The sequence below is a fragment of the Sciurus vulgaris genome (genome assembly GCF_902686455.1).
Source record: "Sciurus vulgaris genome assembly, chromosome: 5".
Classification (NCBI taxonomy): Eukaryota; Metazoa; Chordata; class Mammalia; order Rodentia; family Sciuridae; genus Sciurus; species Sciurus vulgaris.
The window spans coordinates 156,021,451-156,038,680 of record NC_136465.1 but is presented as its reverse complement, the minus strand read 5'-3'; the positions used below and the strand labels follow the sequence as shown (position 1 = coordinate 156,038,680).

Sequence of the window (17,230 nt, the reverse complement as noted above, 5' to 3'; positions counted from 1 at the left end):
GATGTGTTGGGCAGTCAGAACTAAGCCCAAACCTAAGGAGATCCTTTTTCTTTCCAAGCAAAAAGAAAATATTTTTTCATTCTGGAAAAAAATAAGAAATGTAGATTTTGCGTGTCAAATATTGGCTATTATCAAACTTCAGGAGTTAGGTATGCAAGGCAAGCCTCGGAGTGTAGTCTGAAAAAGTATGTCTTGAAAGGTGTCAGAGTCTCTGCCTGGAGCTAGTTCTGCATAGTTTCCAAGTGGTATTTTTATCTTGTAATTATGCAAAAAGTCACACTGACAGTATTCCACAAGCGCATATGATAGAATTACATTTTCCTCTTGCCATTCCTGAAATGTATGCATGTTTTAAATACAGGATCCTATACAGACATCAACTCCTAGAAATGCTCAAATTTTCCAGTATATGAAAACGTAATGGTGAGGGAATACCATATGTTGCTGTGATACGGGGTCATTCAACATCCTTCATCAGGCTGAATCTCCCCATCTGCTGTCTAGAGCCAAACCAACCTAAATGAGCGATATAGTAACTTTGGGTTTAGTTGTGTCAAAATGAAGAAAGCTTTATACTTTTACATGAAATTTCATATATCAATATCACGTCTATACTGTATTGAGCATAGTTCTTTGATATATTCACTTCTTATATAATCCCTCCCAATTATTTCTTTTTTTTTTAATTTTTATTTTTTTATTGTAAACAAATGGGATACATGTTGTTTCTCTGTTTGTACATGGCGTAAAGGCATACCATTTGTGTAATCATAAATTTACATAGAGTAATGTTGTTTGATTCATTCTGTTATTTTTTCCCTTCCCCCCACCCCTCCCACCCCTCTTTACCCTCTATACAGTAGTTCCTTCCTCCATACTTGCCCCCCTCCCTAACCCTAACTCTAACCCTAACACTAACCCTTCCCTCCCCCCCATTATGTGTCATCCTCCACTTATTAGTGATATCATTCGTCCTTGGCTTTTTGAGATTGGCTTATTTCACTTAGCATGATATTCTCCAATTTCATCCATTTGCCTGCAAATGCCATAATTTATCATTCTTTATGGCTGAGTAATATTCCATTGGATATATATACCACAGTTTCTTTATCCACTCAATCAATTTTGAAGGGCATCTAGGTTGGTTCCACAGTCTGGCTATTGTGAATTGAGCAGCTATGAACATTGATGTGGCTGTATCTCTGTAGTATGCTGATTTTAAGTCCTTTGAGTACAGGCCAAGGAGTGGGATAGCTGGGTCAAATGGAGGGTCCATTCCAAGTTTTCTAAGGAATCTCCACACTGTTTTTTCAGAGTGGCTGCACTAATTTGCAGCCCCACCAGCAATGTATGAGTGTACCTTTCTCCCCACATCCTCGCCAACACCTGTTGTTGCTCGTATTCTTGATAATCGCCATTCTAATTGGGGTGAGATGGAATCTTAGGGTGGTTTTGATTTGCATTTCTCTTATTACTAGAGATGTTGAGCATTTTTCCATATGTTTCTTGATTGCTTGTAGATCTTCTTCTGTGAACTGTCTATTCATTTCCTTAGCCCATTTGTTGACTGGATTATTTGAATTCTTGGAGTAGAGTTTTTTGAGTTCTTTATAGATTCTGGAGATTAGCGCTCTATCTGAAGTATGATTGGCAAAGATATTCTCCCACTCTGTAGGCTCTTTCTTCGCATTGCTGATAGTTTCCTTTGCTGAGAGAAAGCTTTTAGTTTGAATCTATCCCAGTGGTTGATTCTAGCTTTTATTTCTTGTGCTATGGGAGTCCTGTTAAGGGAAGTCTGGTCCTAGACCAACAAGGTGAAGATTTGGACCTACTTTTTCTTCTATAATCTGCAGGGTCTCTGGTCTGATTCCGAGGTCCTTAATCCATTTTGAGTTTAGTTTCGTGCATGGTGAGAGATATGGGTTTAGTTTCATTCTGTTGCATATGGATTTCCGATTCTCCCAGCACCATTTGTTGAAGAGGCTATCTTTTCTCCATTGCATATTTTTGGCCCCTTTGTCTAGTATGAGAAAATTGTATTTATTTGGGTTTGTGTCCGTGTCCTCTATTCTGTACCATTGATCTACCTTTCTATTTTGGTACCAATACCATGCCGTTTTTGTTACTATTGCTTTGTAGTAGAGTTGAAGATTTGGTATTGCAATACCCCCTGTTTCACTCTTCCTGCTAAGGATTTCTTTAGCTATTCTGGGTTTCTTATTCTTCCAGATGAATTTCATAATTGCTTGCTCTATTTCTGTAAGGTACGTCATTGGGATTTCAATTGGAATTGCATTGAATTTGTATAGCACTTTAGGTAGTATGGCCATTTTGACAATATTAATTCTTCCTATCCAAGAACATGGAAGATCTTTCCATCTTCTAAGGTGTTCTTTAATTCTTTCTTTAGTGTTCTGTAGTTCTCATTGTAGAGGTCTTTCACCTCTTTTGTGAGATTGATTCCCAAGTATTTTATTTTTTTCGAGGGCTATTGTGAATGGGGTAGTTTTCCTAATTTCTCTTTCTGAAGATTCATCACTTATGTATAAAATGCGTTGGATTTATGGGCATTGATCTTGTAACCTGCTACTTTACTGAATTCACTTATGAGTTCTAAGCGTTTTCTGGTGGAATTTCCAGGTTCCTCTAAATATATAATCATGTCATCAGCGAACAGGGATAGTTTGAGTTCTTCTTTTCCAATTCGTATCCCTTAATTTCTTTGGTTTGTCTAATTGCTCTTGGCCAGAGTCTCAAGAACGATGTTGAATAGAAGTGGTGAAAGAGGGCATCCCTGCCTTGTTCCAGTTTTTAGGGGGAATGCTTTCAGTTTTTCACCATTTAGAATGATATTAGCCATGGGCTTAGCATAAATGGCCTTTACAATGTTAAGGAATGTTCCCACTATCCCTATTTTTCTAGTGTTTTGAGCATGAAGGGGTGCTGTATTTTATCAAATGCTTTTTTCTGCTCTATTGAAATATCATGTGATTCTTGACTTTAAGTCTATTAATATGGTGAATTACGTTTATTGATTTCCTGATGTTGAACCAACCTTGCATCCCTGGGATGAAACCCACTTGATCATGGTGCACTATCTTTTAATATGTTTTGTATGCGATTTGCTAAAATTTTGTTGAGAATTTTTGCGTCGATGTTCATTAAGGATATTGGTCTGAAATTTTCTTTCCTTGATGAGTCTCTGTCTGGTTTAGGTATCAGTGTGATATTGGCTTCATAGAATGAGTTTGGGAGGGTTCCCTCCTCTTCTATTTTATGGAATACTTTGAGAAGTATTGGAATGAGCTCTTCTTTAAAGGTTTTGTAGAACTCGGCTGAGAACCCATCTGGTCCCGACTTTTCTTTGTTGGTAGGCTTTTTGATGACTTCTTCTATTTCAGTACTTGAAATTGGTCTATTTAAATTGTTTATGTCCTCCTCGTTCAGTTTAGGCAATTCATATGTCTCTAGAAACCTGCTGATGTCTTCGAAATTTTCTATTTTCTTGGAGTATAGATTTTCAAAATAGCTTCTAATTATGTTTTGTATTCAATCCTGTCTGTTGTGATATGTCCTTGTTCATTCCGAATTTTAGTGATTTGGGTTTCTCTCGTCTTCTCTTGTTAGTGTGGCTAAGGTTTATCAATTTTGTTTATTTTTTCGAAGAACCAACTATTTCTTTTGTCAATTTTTGTATTGTTTCTTTTGTTTCAATTTCATTGATTTCAGCTCTGAGTTTTAACTATTCCTGTCTTCTACTTTTGGGGCTGTCTGTTCTTCTTTTTCTAGGGCTTTGAGCTGTAGTGTTAGGTTGTTTATTTGTTGAGTTTACTTCTTTATTAAATGCGCTCCATGAAATAAATTTCCCTCTAAGTAACTGCTTTCATAGTGTCCCAGAGATTTTGATATGATGTTTTCTTTGTTCTCATTTACCTCTAAGAATTTTTTAATTTCCTTCCTAATATCTTCTGTTATCCATTCATCATATAATAGCATATTGTTTAATCTCCAGATGTTGGAATAGTTTCTGTGTTTTACTCTTTCATTTATTTCTAACTTCAATCCATTATGATCTGATAGAATACATGGTAGTGTCTCTATCTTCTTGTATTTGCTAACAATTAGCTTTGTGGCATAATATATGGTCTATTTTAGAGAAGGATCCATGTGCTGCTGAGAAGAAAGTGTATTCACTCTTGGTTGGATGGTATATTCTATAAATGTTCCGTTAAGTCTAAATTATTGATTGTGTATTGAGATCTATGGTTTCTTTGTTCAATTTTTGTCTGGAAGATCTGTACAGTGGTGAGAGAGGCATGTTAAAATCACCCTAGTATTATTGTGTTGTGGTCTATTTGGTTTCTGAAATTGAGAAGGATTTTTGACATACATAGATGGGCCACTGTTTGGGGCATAGATGTTTATGATTGTTATATCTTGCTGATTTATGCTTCCCTTAAGCAGTAGGAAATGACCTTCTTTATCCCTTCTGACTAACTTTGGCTTGAAGTCCACATTATCGGAAATGAGGATGGATACTCCAGCTTTTTTGCTGAGTCCATGCGCATGGTATGTTTTTCCCCATCCTTTCACCTTTGTCTATGGGTATCTTTTTCTATGAGGTGAGTCTCTTGCAGGCAACATATTGTTGGATCTGTCTTTTTAATCCAGTCTGCCAGTCTATGTCTTTTGATTGATGAATTCAGGCCATTAACATTCAGGGTTATTATAGAGAATGATTGGTTTCCCGGTCATTTGGTTCATTTTAAATTTGTTTATTTATTTGTTTGACACAACTTGTTTCCTCCTTTATTTGACAATTCCTTTAGGATAATTCCTCCCTTTGCTGATTTGCTTCTTTGTTTTTCATCTCTTCCTCATGGAATATTTTGTTGAGAATGGTCTGGTAATGCTGGCTTTCTTTTTGTAAATTCGTTAGCTTTGGTTTCTCATGGAAGGATTTTATTTCATCGTCCATTTGAAGGTAAGTTTTGCTGGGTATAAGATTCTTGGTTGGCATCCATTTTCTTTCAGGGCTTGAAAAATGTTGTTCCAGGCCCTTCTAGCTTTAGGGTCTGGATTGAAAAATCTGCTGATATCTGTATTGTTTTCCCCCCTGAATGTAATTTGGTTCTTTCTCTCACAGCCTTTAAAATTCTGTCTTTATTTTGTATGTTAGGTATTTTCATTATAATGTGCCTTGGTGTGGGTCTGTTGTAATTTTGTGTATTTGGAGTCCTACAAGCCTCTTGAACTTGATTTTCCATTTCATTCTTCAGATTTTGGGAAATTTCTGATATTATTTCATTGAATAAATTGTTCATTCCTTTGGCTTGTTTCTCTAGGCTTCCTCAATCCCAATAATTCTTAAATTGGCCTGTTCATGATATCCATAGTTCTTGTAGATTCTGTTCATGATTTCTTACCATCTTCTCTGTTCTGTTCAACTTTGTTTTCAAGGTTAAATATTTTGTCTTCAATGTCTGAGGTTCTGTCTTCCAGGTGTTCTATCCTATTGGATATGCTTTCTATGGAGTTCTTAATTTGGTTTAGTGTTTCCTTCATGTCAAGGATTTCTGTGTGGTTTTTTTTTCAATATCTCTAACTCTTTATTGAAATGATCTTTTGCTTCCTGTATTTGCTCTTTTAACTGTCGATTGGTGCGATCATTCAATGCTTGCATTGTCTCTTTCAATCTCATCGTTTGCTTCTCTGATCATTTTAATTATGTACATTCTGAACTCCTTTTCTGTCATTTCTTCTGCCATGCTGTCATTGGGTTTTATGTGATGTAACATCTAGATTTGTTTGCAGCATTTTCTTCCTTGTTTTCTCATATTGTTCAGGTATCAGTGGACCGCTGAGATATTGCAGATTTCCCTCTATTGACTTACAATGTCCCTGAAGATTTCTATATATATCCCCCCTTAGCCTTCAGTAGGCTGAAGCTCTTGGAGGAAGTTGATATGCGGTGCTCCACAAGGAAGCTGCCTCTCTAGGAGTGGTGGACTTCAGGTGGGGTATAATCCCTGCTAGTGGGCAGAGGTGCCTCCACTTGTTAACCAATGGTCATCCAAAGGGGACCTAGGCTGCGGGCTGAGGCAAGGCCTGTTTGGGCCTGAGTCTCTGGTTTTACCGTCCTTGTGGGGAAACCTCACCCAGCAGGGAAGACTCACCCGGTGGGGAGGTCTCGCTGGTCAGTTCCCTCCTAGAGGTTCCCCTCAATTTACAGCTACCGCCTGGGCTGGGCTGCCTTCCTCTGCAAAGTTCCCAGGGGCCCAGCCCTACCTCCTGGGCCTGGGAGCCTCACCCTTCGCAGATAAATCTCCTTAGGCTGCCCCTCCTCAGAGAATCTGCCCGCAGGCCTGGAACCTTCGCTCCACCCCTAAGCCTGTCTCTGTGCGGCTCTTCCACCCAGAAGCTTCCTAGATCCTGGGACCCTGCTCTGCACCTAATCGCCTGGCTGTGCGGCCCCTCCTCTGAGCAGCCACCTGGGGCCCCGAACAATCGCTCTGAGTCCCAGAGACCCGCCACAGGCCTCTTCCTCCAGACAGCCGCCCAGTATTCCGGTGCGGTCACTAGGAGTCCAAGAAACTCACTTCGTGCCTCCTCCTCCCACCAACCACCCGTAGCCCTGGGCAATCACTCACTCCGAGTCGAAGTGACCCTCCCCGTTCCTCCTCCTTCTCCAGATAACCCCCCGGGTGTTCAGGAGCAGTCCCTCTGAGTGGCTCTGAATCCACGTGACCCGCTGCACGGGTCCTCTGGGCAACTGCCCGGAGCTCTGGTGCGGCCACTCAAGACCAAGCGACCCACCACGCTTCTCCTCCAGGCAGCCCCCCTGTGTTCAGGAGCTGTCACTTTAAGTCCAAACAACTCACCACTCGCCCTCTCCTCTGAGCAGCCGCCTGGAGCGCTAATGCAGTCACTGCGAGTCCACACGACCCGCCGCGCTCCTCCTCCTCCTCCTCCTCCTCCTCCGGGCAGGCCCCGGGGTTTAGAAGTGGTCTGAGTCCAAACAGCTCGCCACGCAGCCCCTTCTCTGGCAACCGCCTCTAGCTCTGGTGTAGTCACCCCGAATCCAAGCGGCCGCACTCCTCTTCCTCCTCCTCGTCCTCAGGGCAGGCCCCGGGGTTCAGAAGTGTCGTTCTGAGTCCAAACAGCTCGCCGGCGGCTTCTCCTCTGGCAACCGCCTGTAGCTCTGGTGCAGTCACTCCGAATCCAAGTGGCCACGCTCCTCCTCCTCCTCCTCAGGGCAGGCCCCGGTGTCCTGAGTCCACACAGCTCTCCTCGCCACTCCTCCCCCGGGCAGCCGCCGGAGCCCCAGTGGTTGCTCCGAGTCCCAGCGCTGTGCCGAGCGGCCTCCTTTATGGCGCTCCCAGTTGTCCCCAATTATTTCTTAATTAAAAATGAAAGAAACCAATAGTGCTTTGATATCATAAGAGAAAATGTCCTCAAAAATGGAATGACTGAAAGAAATATTAGGGGATTGAATGCAAAAACAATTAACCACAACTGCATGAATTTAAATAAAGCCATTCTCCTGAGAACCTCAATGTTGTACAGGCAAAAAACAAAACAAAAAAAAAAAAAACTTTACTTCTCTCCTTGTATTAGGTAAAAAATTTTAAATATTGGAATTACCCTTCTAAAGTATGGATCTCTTGAAGAGTCAAGATTCTCTTCTTTATATACGACTCCTAGTAAATAATTGCTCAGTACTTAGTACATAGTAACTGCTCATTAAATGCTTGGTGAGTGAGTGAATGGATAAATACTGCCTTACACAAACTCACAAACTGTTCAGTCTTTCAAACTATGCCTTTTATGTTCTTCTCCATTGTTCTTTGAAAAGAGTTTTCATCATTGCTTTTGAATTCAATTTAATGGCTATGTTTCGAGCATCTGTAATGTACCATTTGGTAATTGCTTATTAAGTGCTACAGACATACACTATCTTCAGTTAGTCTTCACATAACCCGGTAAAATAGAAGGGTGGGACTCAGGTTAAAAAGAAGCACTGCAGGGCATAGTTAAGTGTGTGGCCATAGTTGAGTGACTGGCTTGACAGAGAAAGAAAGGAAAACACCTATTGTCTGCAATGCAAAGAAGAGTGTGATCAGAGATTAAAGAAGAAATGCTATATAAGGCCCTGGAGGGTTTCAAAGAAAGGATACGTTAGATTCAATTGTGTTGGAATAAAGAATGATGTCTAAAAGAGGGTAAGCCTGTCCCTTAGATGGGTAATGAGAGTAGCTACCCTGGGCTCCACACTTGGGAAGAAGGGGGCTGCCCTTCACTTCTCTTCTGCATATTGTTGTATTTCAATTTCAAAAGTTTAATAAGAAACATGTCATCAGAGATGAGCACTGATGTCATCAGATATGTTGAGCACTCTCACCCCACAAATGGCTGAATTGGGGCAACTCTGAGGGGTGATGTTTGAGAAGATCTGGAAAGATGTGTAGAATTTCAAAAGATGGATATGGAAAGAAGAATTTTCCTATAAAAATTAATAAAGAAACAGGAAAGTTGGTTTAGTTCTAGAAATCGTACCATTTAATAAGGATAAAGGACCATATGTAAGAGAGTAATGAAAGGTTCAGATTGGAAAAGTAGGCCAGGGCCATAGTATGAAGTACCTAAAATGTTTAGCTAAGGGGTGTCTGCATTTTTTAAACTACAAATGCTTCACAAGCATTAGAATTATTATTTTTAACCAGCATTTCTTAGTTGAGTGGGTAAATAAATGAGTGAACCTGAGATTCTTCCCCAATAGAAAATACACACCTTTTGCAGAAAAAGAGCAACATTCCATGCTCTGTCATGGTGGCTCCCAACCAAGGGGAGCATGTGGATGGATGGGACAGGAGTTTACACACACAGAAGAATTTTTGCAGACTTCACTTGTTTGAGGACCACTGCTCTACTGATTCTTGGTTAAACGTTGAGAGAGAGATCTACCCAAAGTAGCATGCCATCAGGGTCTCTAAGTATAGGAAAAGCTGGAAAAGTTCCAGCTCCTGCTCTCAGAACAGTCACCAGTCACCTGACCGACAGCGTCCCTGGCCTATTATCAATAGTATGACTCAGGCCTTCTCCATTGTTGATCACTGCTAGCCGCTTGAAATTTTCCTAACCTTTGCTTCCATAACAACACTTACTTTATATTTCTCCTCCCTCTCCACCTGGTGTCCAGCAGTCTGTTTCATGAGTTCTTGCTCACGTAACTGAGACACTACATGGATGTCCTCCGGTAGCCTCTTCTTGGTTATTCTATACATTATCCCTGCAGAGTCTCCTCTAACCTTCCCAGTTTCAACTACCGTTGGCTGGTTAACTCTCAAAACTATTTTTGTGACGCCCAACTTTTCTCCTAAGCTTTGGATCATGTCTAGTTGCCCCTTGCCACATGTTAGCATATCCTTCGAGCATCTCAATGTTGGTATGTTTAACCCTGAACTCTTTCTTTTCTCCCTGCCTTCCATACCACCCGCTCCCCAATGTGGATCTATTATAGCCTTCTCTAGCCCTAACTCCAAATCTTTATAAACGGTGTCATTATTTATTCAGTTTTATAAACTTGAAATTCTAAAATCTGCCTCAACTTGTTTGTCCCTAACAATTTCTTCTTCCTCATCTGGATGGTCCCCAAGTCCTTTCTATCTTAAAAAAATAATGTTTTTCATATGCAAACTTTTCTTCCATTCCCACACCTCCACACCTACTGCCTTCGTCATTTCCTTGCTATTATTTCCCTGGCTTTCCTGCCACCAGTCTAATCTATACAGAGTCACCAAAGTGTCTGTCAAAACTAAATCCTGACCACGTCATGATTCTGCTTTAAGATCTCTCATGGTTCACTATGCCCATAGGACAAAATTCAACTTCTTGGAATAGGACCTTCCACAGTCTGGAATTCCAACCACAGTCCAACCTGCGCTACAGCTTTTCACTCTGCTCATCTGCCTTCATCTGCTCCCTGCTCATCATACACTCCAGCTACACTAAGCTCCTCACATTCCCCACACAGGCCATGCCCTTTCACATATGATTCCCACGGCCTGGAATGTGCTTCAGGTCAATTCCACAAATACTTATTTGAGCATCTACTATGTACCAGACTCTGTTCTGAAATCTCAAAAACAAAAATAAGAAAATAAAGATCCCTCTCTCAGTGATTCAAGCCTAGTTCTAAGGAAGACAGGCATATTAACAAATAAAAATAATGAACTGTGATACACAAAAACTAGAAATATATACAAAGAACAGAGGCAGCATAGAGGAGAGAGTGGATAACTGGAGGGAGCAGGACAAGAAAGCATGTCAGGATCTGCATGGACAAGATGGAAAAGCAATGCAGGCAAGGCCAAGGGCACCCAGGCACCAAAGAACTTTAGTGTCTAGAAGGCAGTGAGAGTTTTACTGTCACATAGAAACATGAAATGCAATGGGGCGAACTGTACGCCTAGAAATGGCTAAGGTGATAAATTTTATGGTGTTTAATCACAATTAACAAATCAAACCACACGCCTTCACTTGAGTTTGTATCCCTACCCAGTTTTAGATACCACTTTATTTCTGTGCCCAAAGATCTATCTTTTTCTCATACTCAGATTCCTCCATTCCCATTCTCTCCCGAGTTCCCTTCAATTACACTCCTGACTCACTGTTGTACTGAAATGGCTCATATGAAGGACACCAATGGCCATCATGTTGCTAAATGCAACAATCCATTCCCATTCCTCATCTTCAATCTATCAACATTTGACACAGTTGATGCTTAACTTCATTTAGCTTATAGAACATCTGTATGCTCATGATTTGTTCAACTAAAAGCTCCTTCCGTCTCCTCTGCTGATCCATCTTCATCACCTCAACCAACAGCATTCTTATTTAATGCCTTCAATTTTAGAATAAATTATGTAGTTCTTTTTGCAGCAGACATGCTTTTCTGATTTTATCTTGCTCTCATTCTGAGCATACACCAACTGACTAAAGAAGGAATCCCAGAAAGGTGCTGTGTGGTGAAGGGAAGTCATTTTGGAATTGCCAGGCCTAATCTACAGATGACCTACAGTCACTCATCAGTCCTTGTGTGTCCTGTCTGTTGTAGTGTGCTCCTGCCATCCAGTTGGATCAGCTATCCTTCCTTTCAGCTCAGTGACCTTCTGTGATCCCAGCAATGGTGACTGCCCTTGCAAGCCTGGGGTGGCAGGGCCACATTGTGACAGGTGTATGGTGGGATACTGGGGCTTCGGAGACTACGGCTGCAGACCTTGTGACTGCGCAGGGAGCTGCGACCCTCTTACAGGGGACTGCATCAGCAGGTGAATGTGCATGGCTTTTGCTCTCATCTACGTGTATTTCAGATTCTTTCAAATATTCCATAGTGATGTGGAAAATCTTGCATGCCACCAGGAAGATATATTTGCACATGTATTTAAAGCATTTTCGTCACATTGCAGAGTTAAGTAATTTGTTCTTGCAAGATTCTAGAGATCATCTAGTCTATTTTGCAAGATAAATTATTCTTCACAATAGTTTCTTAAAACACTTCTGAATCCTGGAAAGACAAAGATAAGGTTTGAATTTCTGTGAATCAATTCATTTCCACTCAAGTTCTAAAAAAAAAGCTTAATAAGTTCTTCATTGTTCTCTTTTTTATTAAGCAGCACAGATATAGACTGGTATCATGAAATTCCTGACTTCCATTCCATGTATAATAAGAGTGAGCCAAACTGGGAGTGGGAGGATGAGCAAGGATTTTCTGCACTTCGACACTCAGGTGAGATAAATATAACTTGATATCATATTTCCAGGTCTCTTCTTGAGTAACCATGAATGTAACAAAACAGGGACAGTTTTTGGATCCGTGAAGAGAGCTCTCTAGTTCTATAGTTTTATACAGTAGTGGCTCCCATAAATGTGAAACTGAAATTTGTCTGAGAGGTATTTTAACAAGCCTGTTTACTTTCCGATTGTTAGGATAACATATCTAGTTAATACTGAAAATGTGGAAAATGTAAAACATCAGAGTGAAAGAAAAAAAAAATCATCCTAGATCTCATTACCACACTGTTAAGACTTTCGAGTATTTCCCTCTCTCTGAAACCTAATGTTTTACATAGTTAATAGATAACTGAACAGATCTGGAAATGTACAGATCCATTTAAAGGAAAAAGCATTCTTACAGACTAGTGTAGCTTAATACATTCAAAACAAAAGCTACATATGAACTCCTTATATTTGTAGCCTTTACAACTAGAAACAACAGTAATTTTATAAGGTAAGTATAAGCCAAGTAATAAAATTGTTGTTCATTAAATATGAAAAATTATTTTTACTGTCCACTCTACCTGATTCTTTGAGTTTGCCAAATCTATACTATTTCCTCTGACTCAATTGTCCTATGATATTTTCCATTCCTTCTTTTCATGAACTTTCTGTGACATAGATATAAATACTGTGTTCATCCTGTCCCATTCTTCTCTTATAGAAAATCGAGTGGTTTTATTTAGACCAAATTGCTCCTTTAATACAGATTCAGATGTGGACCAGGAGGCCAGTGCAGTTGGAGCAGAGTAACCCTGAGGAGGGTAGTAAAAGAGACATGGAGACTGTATAGGCCACTGGAAGGATTGGGGCTTTTACCTGGAATAAGATCAAAGCCTTTGGAGAGTTTTGAGCTGAGAGGTGGCATTTTAAGATAATACCAGTTGGCACAGATGATGTTTTCCTTTGTCACATTCAGCACTGTGGATACAGACATAAGCAAAAAATTGAATTTAATCTGAGTGGAGCAAGAATGAACAACAGAGGGCAATGACCACTCATGGAATATAGGCCAGGTAAGGAAGGACATGAGGGTGAAAAGAGCCAGGGTCAAGAGATTGCAGGGTTTCAGAGAATCGTGGGTTCTGGAAGCATGCTAAAGGATAGGAAGTAGAAGTCATCTAGGAAGGGGATGCTTGAAATTGAGACTGAGCATGTAGCATTTATTAATAATGAACATGTCTAAGACATGATCATGGGAGCAGCTGGGGCCATTGTTTGTAATGCCACTTCGTCCTATATTAAGTTTCTATATATGTACAAATCTACATCTTGTCTATCATGTTTCATAAGCCAGTACCACAATGATTTGTTATAGTTGCATAAAAAGCCCCGATTCTTGAAACTCCCTCCACTTTTGTTCTTCTCTCTTGAAATTCTTTTAGCTATTGGTTCGTTGCTCTTTCCTGTGAAATTCAGATAGAGCTTATTAAGTCCTACAAAAGGCTCGGTTGAGATTTTGATTGCAATTTCACTGACTTTTTTATAATATTGAGGAGACCCCAATGTGAATGTATCTTTCTATGTATTAAGGACTTCTTTAAGGCCATTCAGTAACACTTTGTCACTTTTCTCCATAAAGGCTTCCCATTTTCTTTTATTAAATTTAGTTCTAAATATGCTTTACATTTAATTACTATTGAGAAAGTGTTCTTTACTTTAACTCACAAATTATTATCATCAATATGAAGGAGTACCATTTATTTTCTTGCATTTTGATCTTGTATCCAGCAACCTTACTAAACCTGTTTACTAATCTCAATGGTTTACAGTTTATCTTGGATGTTTAAATATAGACCATCATCTCATTAGCAAATATGGACAGTTTTGTCTCATTTTTAGTTCATATATCTCATTTTTTCCCTTGTCTTCATTAGGTAGTGCCTCCAGTATAATATCTTCCCAAAATTGATGCAAACATTTTGAAAATGTTCAGGCATACAGAAAGACTTAGTCACCCACATATCTACCACCTTTATTCCGATTCATCTACTAATCTATATTTTTAGATCAGAAAGAAACCACAGTTTTAACATATTCTTAGAGAATTTGTGGACCCTTTAAGAATCAAGACCCCAAATTTTGAGAAATGCTAATATTTGCATTTCTGGTTTTTTTACCTAACTTAATCTTGTGCTAATTTTCCGAAGGGTTCCATTTTAATTTGCAACAGGAAAGAAAGTAAGAAAGATAAGGTAGTATGAAGTTGCCACATTTACCTTTTAAGCATCAGGAAAAGAAAACAAATTTTTCCCATTAAGTTTTTTGCCTTGACGTTACATAGTCTGAGTTTTACGGCTTTAATGGTCACTTTTGCAAGTTTTCATCTATTTTTCTAATACGGTGACTTTTTATAGTTCTCCAGCTGGGTCTGCTAGGTCAACTCTAATAATCGGGTCTTCAGGACCATCAGACATTTACTGAGCTAATGACAAATGTTATTAGGGAGCTGGCAGCATACTGATCAGCACACAAAGGGGCTGGCACCAGAATGACTCCAGACTCTCCTGTCCACCACAGCTGTTGGTCTGTGATGTCCCCAGAGAGCCTATGAAATTCATCCTGGATGAGTCCCAGGTGCAGGGAGACTTTGATCAAGTGTTCCTGCTAAACAGCAACATTCCCACTGGTATAGGATAGTGCTTCTGGCACTTAAGTGATCAGTTTTCTTAATCACATTAATTCACAAAGTCCGATCTTAAAAATTTCTGGTGCCTGCATGCCTACAGGACCTACCCATTAGTTTCTCATAAAAAAACTTTCGAAACTAGAAGTATGTATGCACTATTCCCAACAGAATACCCTTAATTCTTATTTCTTTCTCCTTCTTTCATTTCTTTCTTTTTGGTGGTGCTGGGGAATCAAAACATGGCTTTACCACATGGTAGGCAAGTGCTGCCTACCACTGCTTTACGTCTTTGTAGTCCCTTAAATACCCTTTAATTTTTCTACCACTTCTTGTGAGGTAACAAACACCGGATATCAAATTTCATTTCCCTAAATACAAAACTGGCTTTAAATTGTGCCACAGACCTGTCAACTTAGTGCTCATTTAAAATGTCTGGGTTTTCTAGAACATTTTGAAAATCTAAACAGGTTTTTCTTCCCTTCCAGATTCATGTTAAGAAAATATATGTAGGTTGAAGCCTGGACCAACAAATTTTTTGTTTGAGCTCTAAACATATGAAAAGGGAATATTATTAAGCAGACAAAAAAAGACCTTCAAATAAGTCTAAAAGGCTGAAGGACTAAGAGAAAAGCATTGTATTGAGGAATAGTATATGCCATTTGGTGTTCCAATTAGATTTTATATATCTAATTTATGCAGTTCTGGAAAATGGAATCCAGGGCCTCACACATGCTAGACAAGTGCTCTTCCACTGAGCCACACCCCCAGCCCGGCCATTAGGTTTTATACTGTTGGTAGTTAAGCACACTCTCCGGTTTTGCTGGATTTACAGAAGGCCATGGGCTATTTCGCTTAGGTTACTACACAACTTCTGCATGAGTAAAATTCTGCTACGTTAGATTACAAGCAATATTATTAACAGATCACAACAGCTGGTTTGAGCACCTTTGACTTCTCTTTTCCACTATTCATTCCACTGTGATTTTCCACTTGTAAACTCATTCCTCTGATTTTGTTTGCAGCTTAGCCAGAGTGGAGATGCCCAATGTTTTCCACATCACTCAATCTACCTGTTTCACCAGAATCATCCTCTCACGGAAGTCAAATCCAGATTTGATTTGAAAGATTTCACCTGTCAAATCTCTGATTCATCATACCTTCCCCTCCTACTAGCGTCTTCTGCTGCTTCTATTCCACCAGATCCATGTTCTTCTTTGTTTCCTGCTACTTTGGGGGCAGCATCCACAGTTGTTCTACGAGTAAGCAGCCTTCCCTACATCTATCTGTACGGTCTTGGAGAATCCAATCAGATGTTCTCTCTCTGGATTTAAGTCTACTAGAACTAAAAATGGCAAAGTCTGATAAATAGTTATAATTCATGAAGCATTGGTGAAGCTCATTAAAAAAAAAAAAAAAAACAAGACTACCCAGGAGTCCCTACTCTACTGAATCTTCAGTGCTTTTCTGATTTCCGATCTTTCTGAGTTCCGGATTCTTCAGCTGTTTTCTCCCTTCTGTGAGCTACTCCACATTCTTTACAAAAAATTAGGAAACAGCTACACAAACCTTTCAATTAGACTCCTTAAGATTCTCCTAATTTCCCTCGTTCTGTTAGTAATACTTCAATTCCCTTTCACCTTTACTGAAAGCTTCGTTTGATGAAGTTCTTCTCCCCCTCGCCTCCTTCCTCCTTCTTGTACTGGGGATTGGACCCTGGGCCTTGCACATGGTAGCCAAGTGCTCTACCCCTGAGCTATACCACCAGGCCCTGAAGTCCATTTTTATGCTTCCTTTTCCCTGGCCCTCACCCAACCCATTGTCAAGATTTGCGGCATCATTGAGGCTTCTTCCTTTCTTGATCCATAACTACCTCTCTAGTTAGATCCACATTACATGGGACTAAGAGAGACAGTATAGCAAAAAGATCAGAGTTTCAGATTCCCCCCATCCGAGGCTTAAAATCTAGCTCTTCTACTTGTTAGCTGTGCTGCCTGGGACAAGCCGATTAATGACTTCGAGCCTTCGTAGTCTTTATTCATTAATGTCTAACTCCATAATGTCATTATAAATATTAACTTAGATTATACAGATAAATTTCCTTATGTATTATGATCTTATGTTGGCACTCAAATTAGTTAGGTGATATTGTTGTTATAATAGATTTCACTAATTTTAATTGGATCCCTGCCTCCAATTTCCTCCCCCTTCCAATACTTTTGAGGAACTAATGCCAAATTAATTTTGGTAGATATGTATTTTTTTTAATTCATGTAACTTTCTCTAAACTGATAGATGCCCCTGTGTCTAACAAAGTTAATGTCGGGGCCTAATTAATGTCAATCAGGGCCCTTCCCTCCACTACTATTACTATTACTCTACTACTATTCTCAACCTAGCCAGTACCTAGAATAAATAGGCTCACTGACTCTTCACAAACACTGTCCTCTCACTCTTATATTTCTTCGTATATTCCTATCAAATTCTACCTGTTAGATTATTAAATGAGTAAATAAATGTAAAACAAAATAGTGCCTGGTAGGGCTGGGGTTGTAGCTTCAGTAAGTACAATTGCCTTGTCTACCATGTCCCAGGCCTAGCGTTCCATCTCTGGCAGTGAAAAAAATTTTAAAAAGGACCTGGTATAAGCACTCCACATCAAGAGTTAGCTGCGGTTGCCACTCAGTGCTTATGTAGTGCAGGAGAGAAGGGGAGAGGAAAGGGGGAAACTACATGTAATCATTAAATCAGTTAAGAATATCCTGTCTA

At 39.8% G+C, this 17,230-nt stretch overlaps 1 protein-coding gene and 1 long non-coding RNA gene across 8 annotated transcripts in view; one reads left to right on the top strand and one right to left on the bottom strand.

Moving 5' to 3' along the window:
- Window positions 1–17,230, bottom strand: part of LOC306662093 — a 58,705-nt gene that overhangs the window by 20,638 nt on the left and 20,837 nt on the right. The gene's annotated exons all lie outside the window — the stretch shown is intronic.
- NTN4 (netrin 4) overlaps window positions 1–17,230 on the top strand; it is a 103,783-nt gene that overhangs the window by 76,003 nt on the left and 10,550 nt on the right. Inside the window, 2 exon segments of the mRNA XM_079141598.1 lie at window positions 11,117–11,330; window positions 11,673–11,788. Of these exon segments, the coding sequence (XP_078997724.1) occupies window positions 11,117–11,330; window positions 11,673–11,788 (330 nt within the window).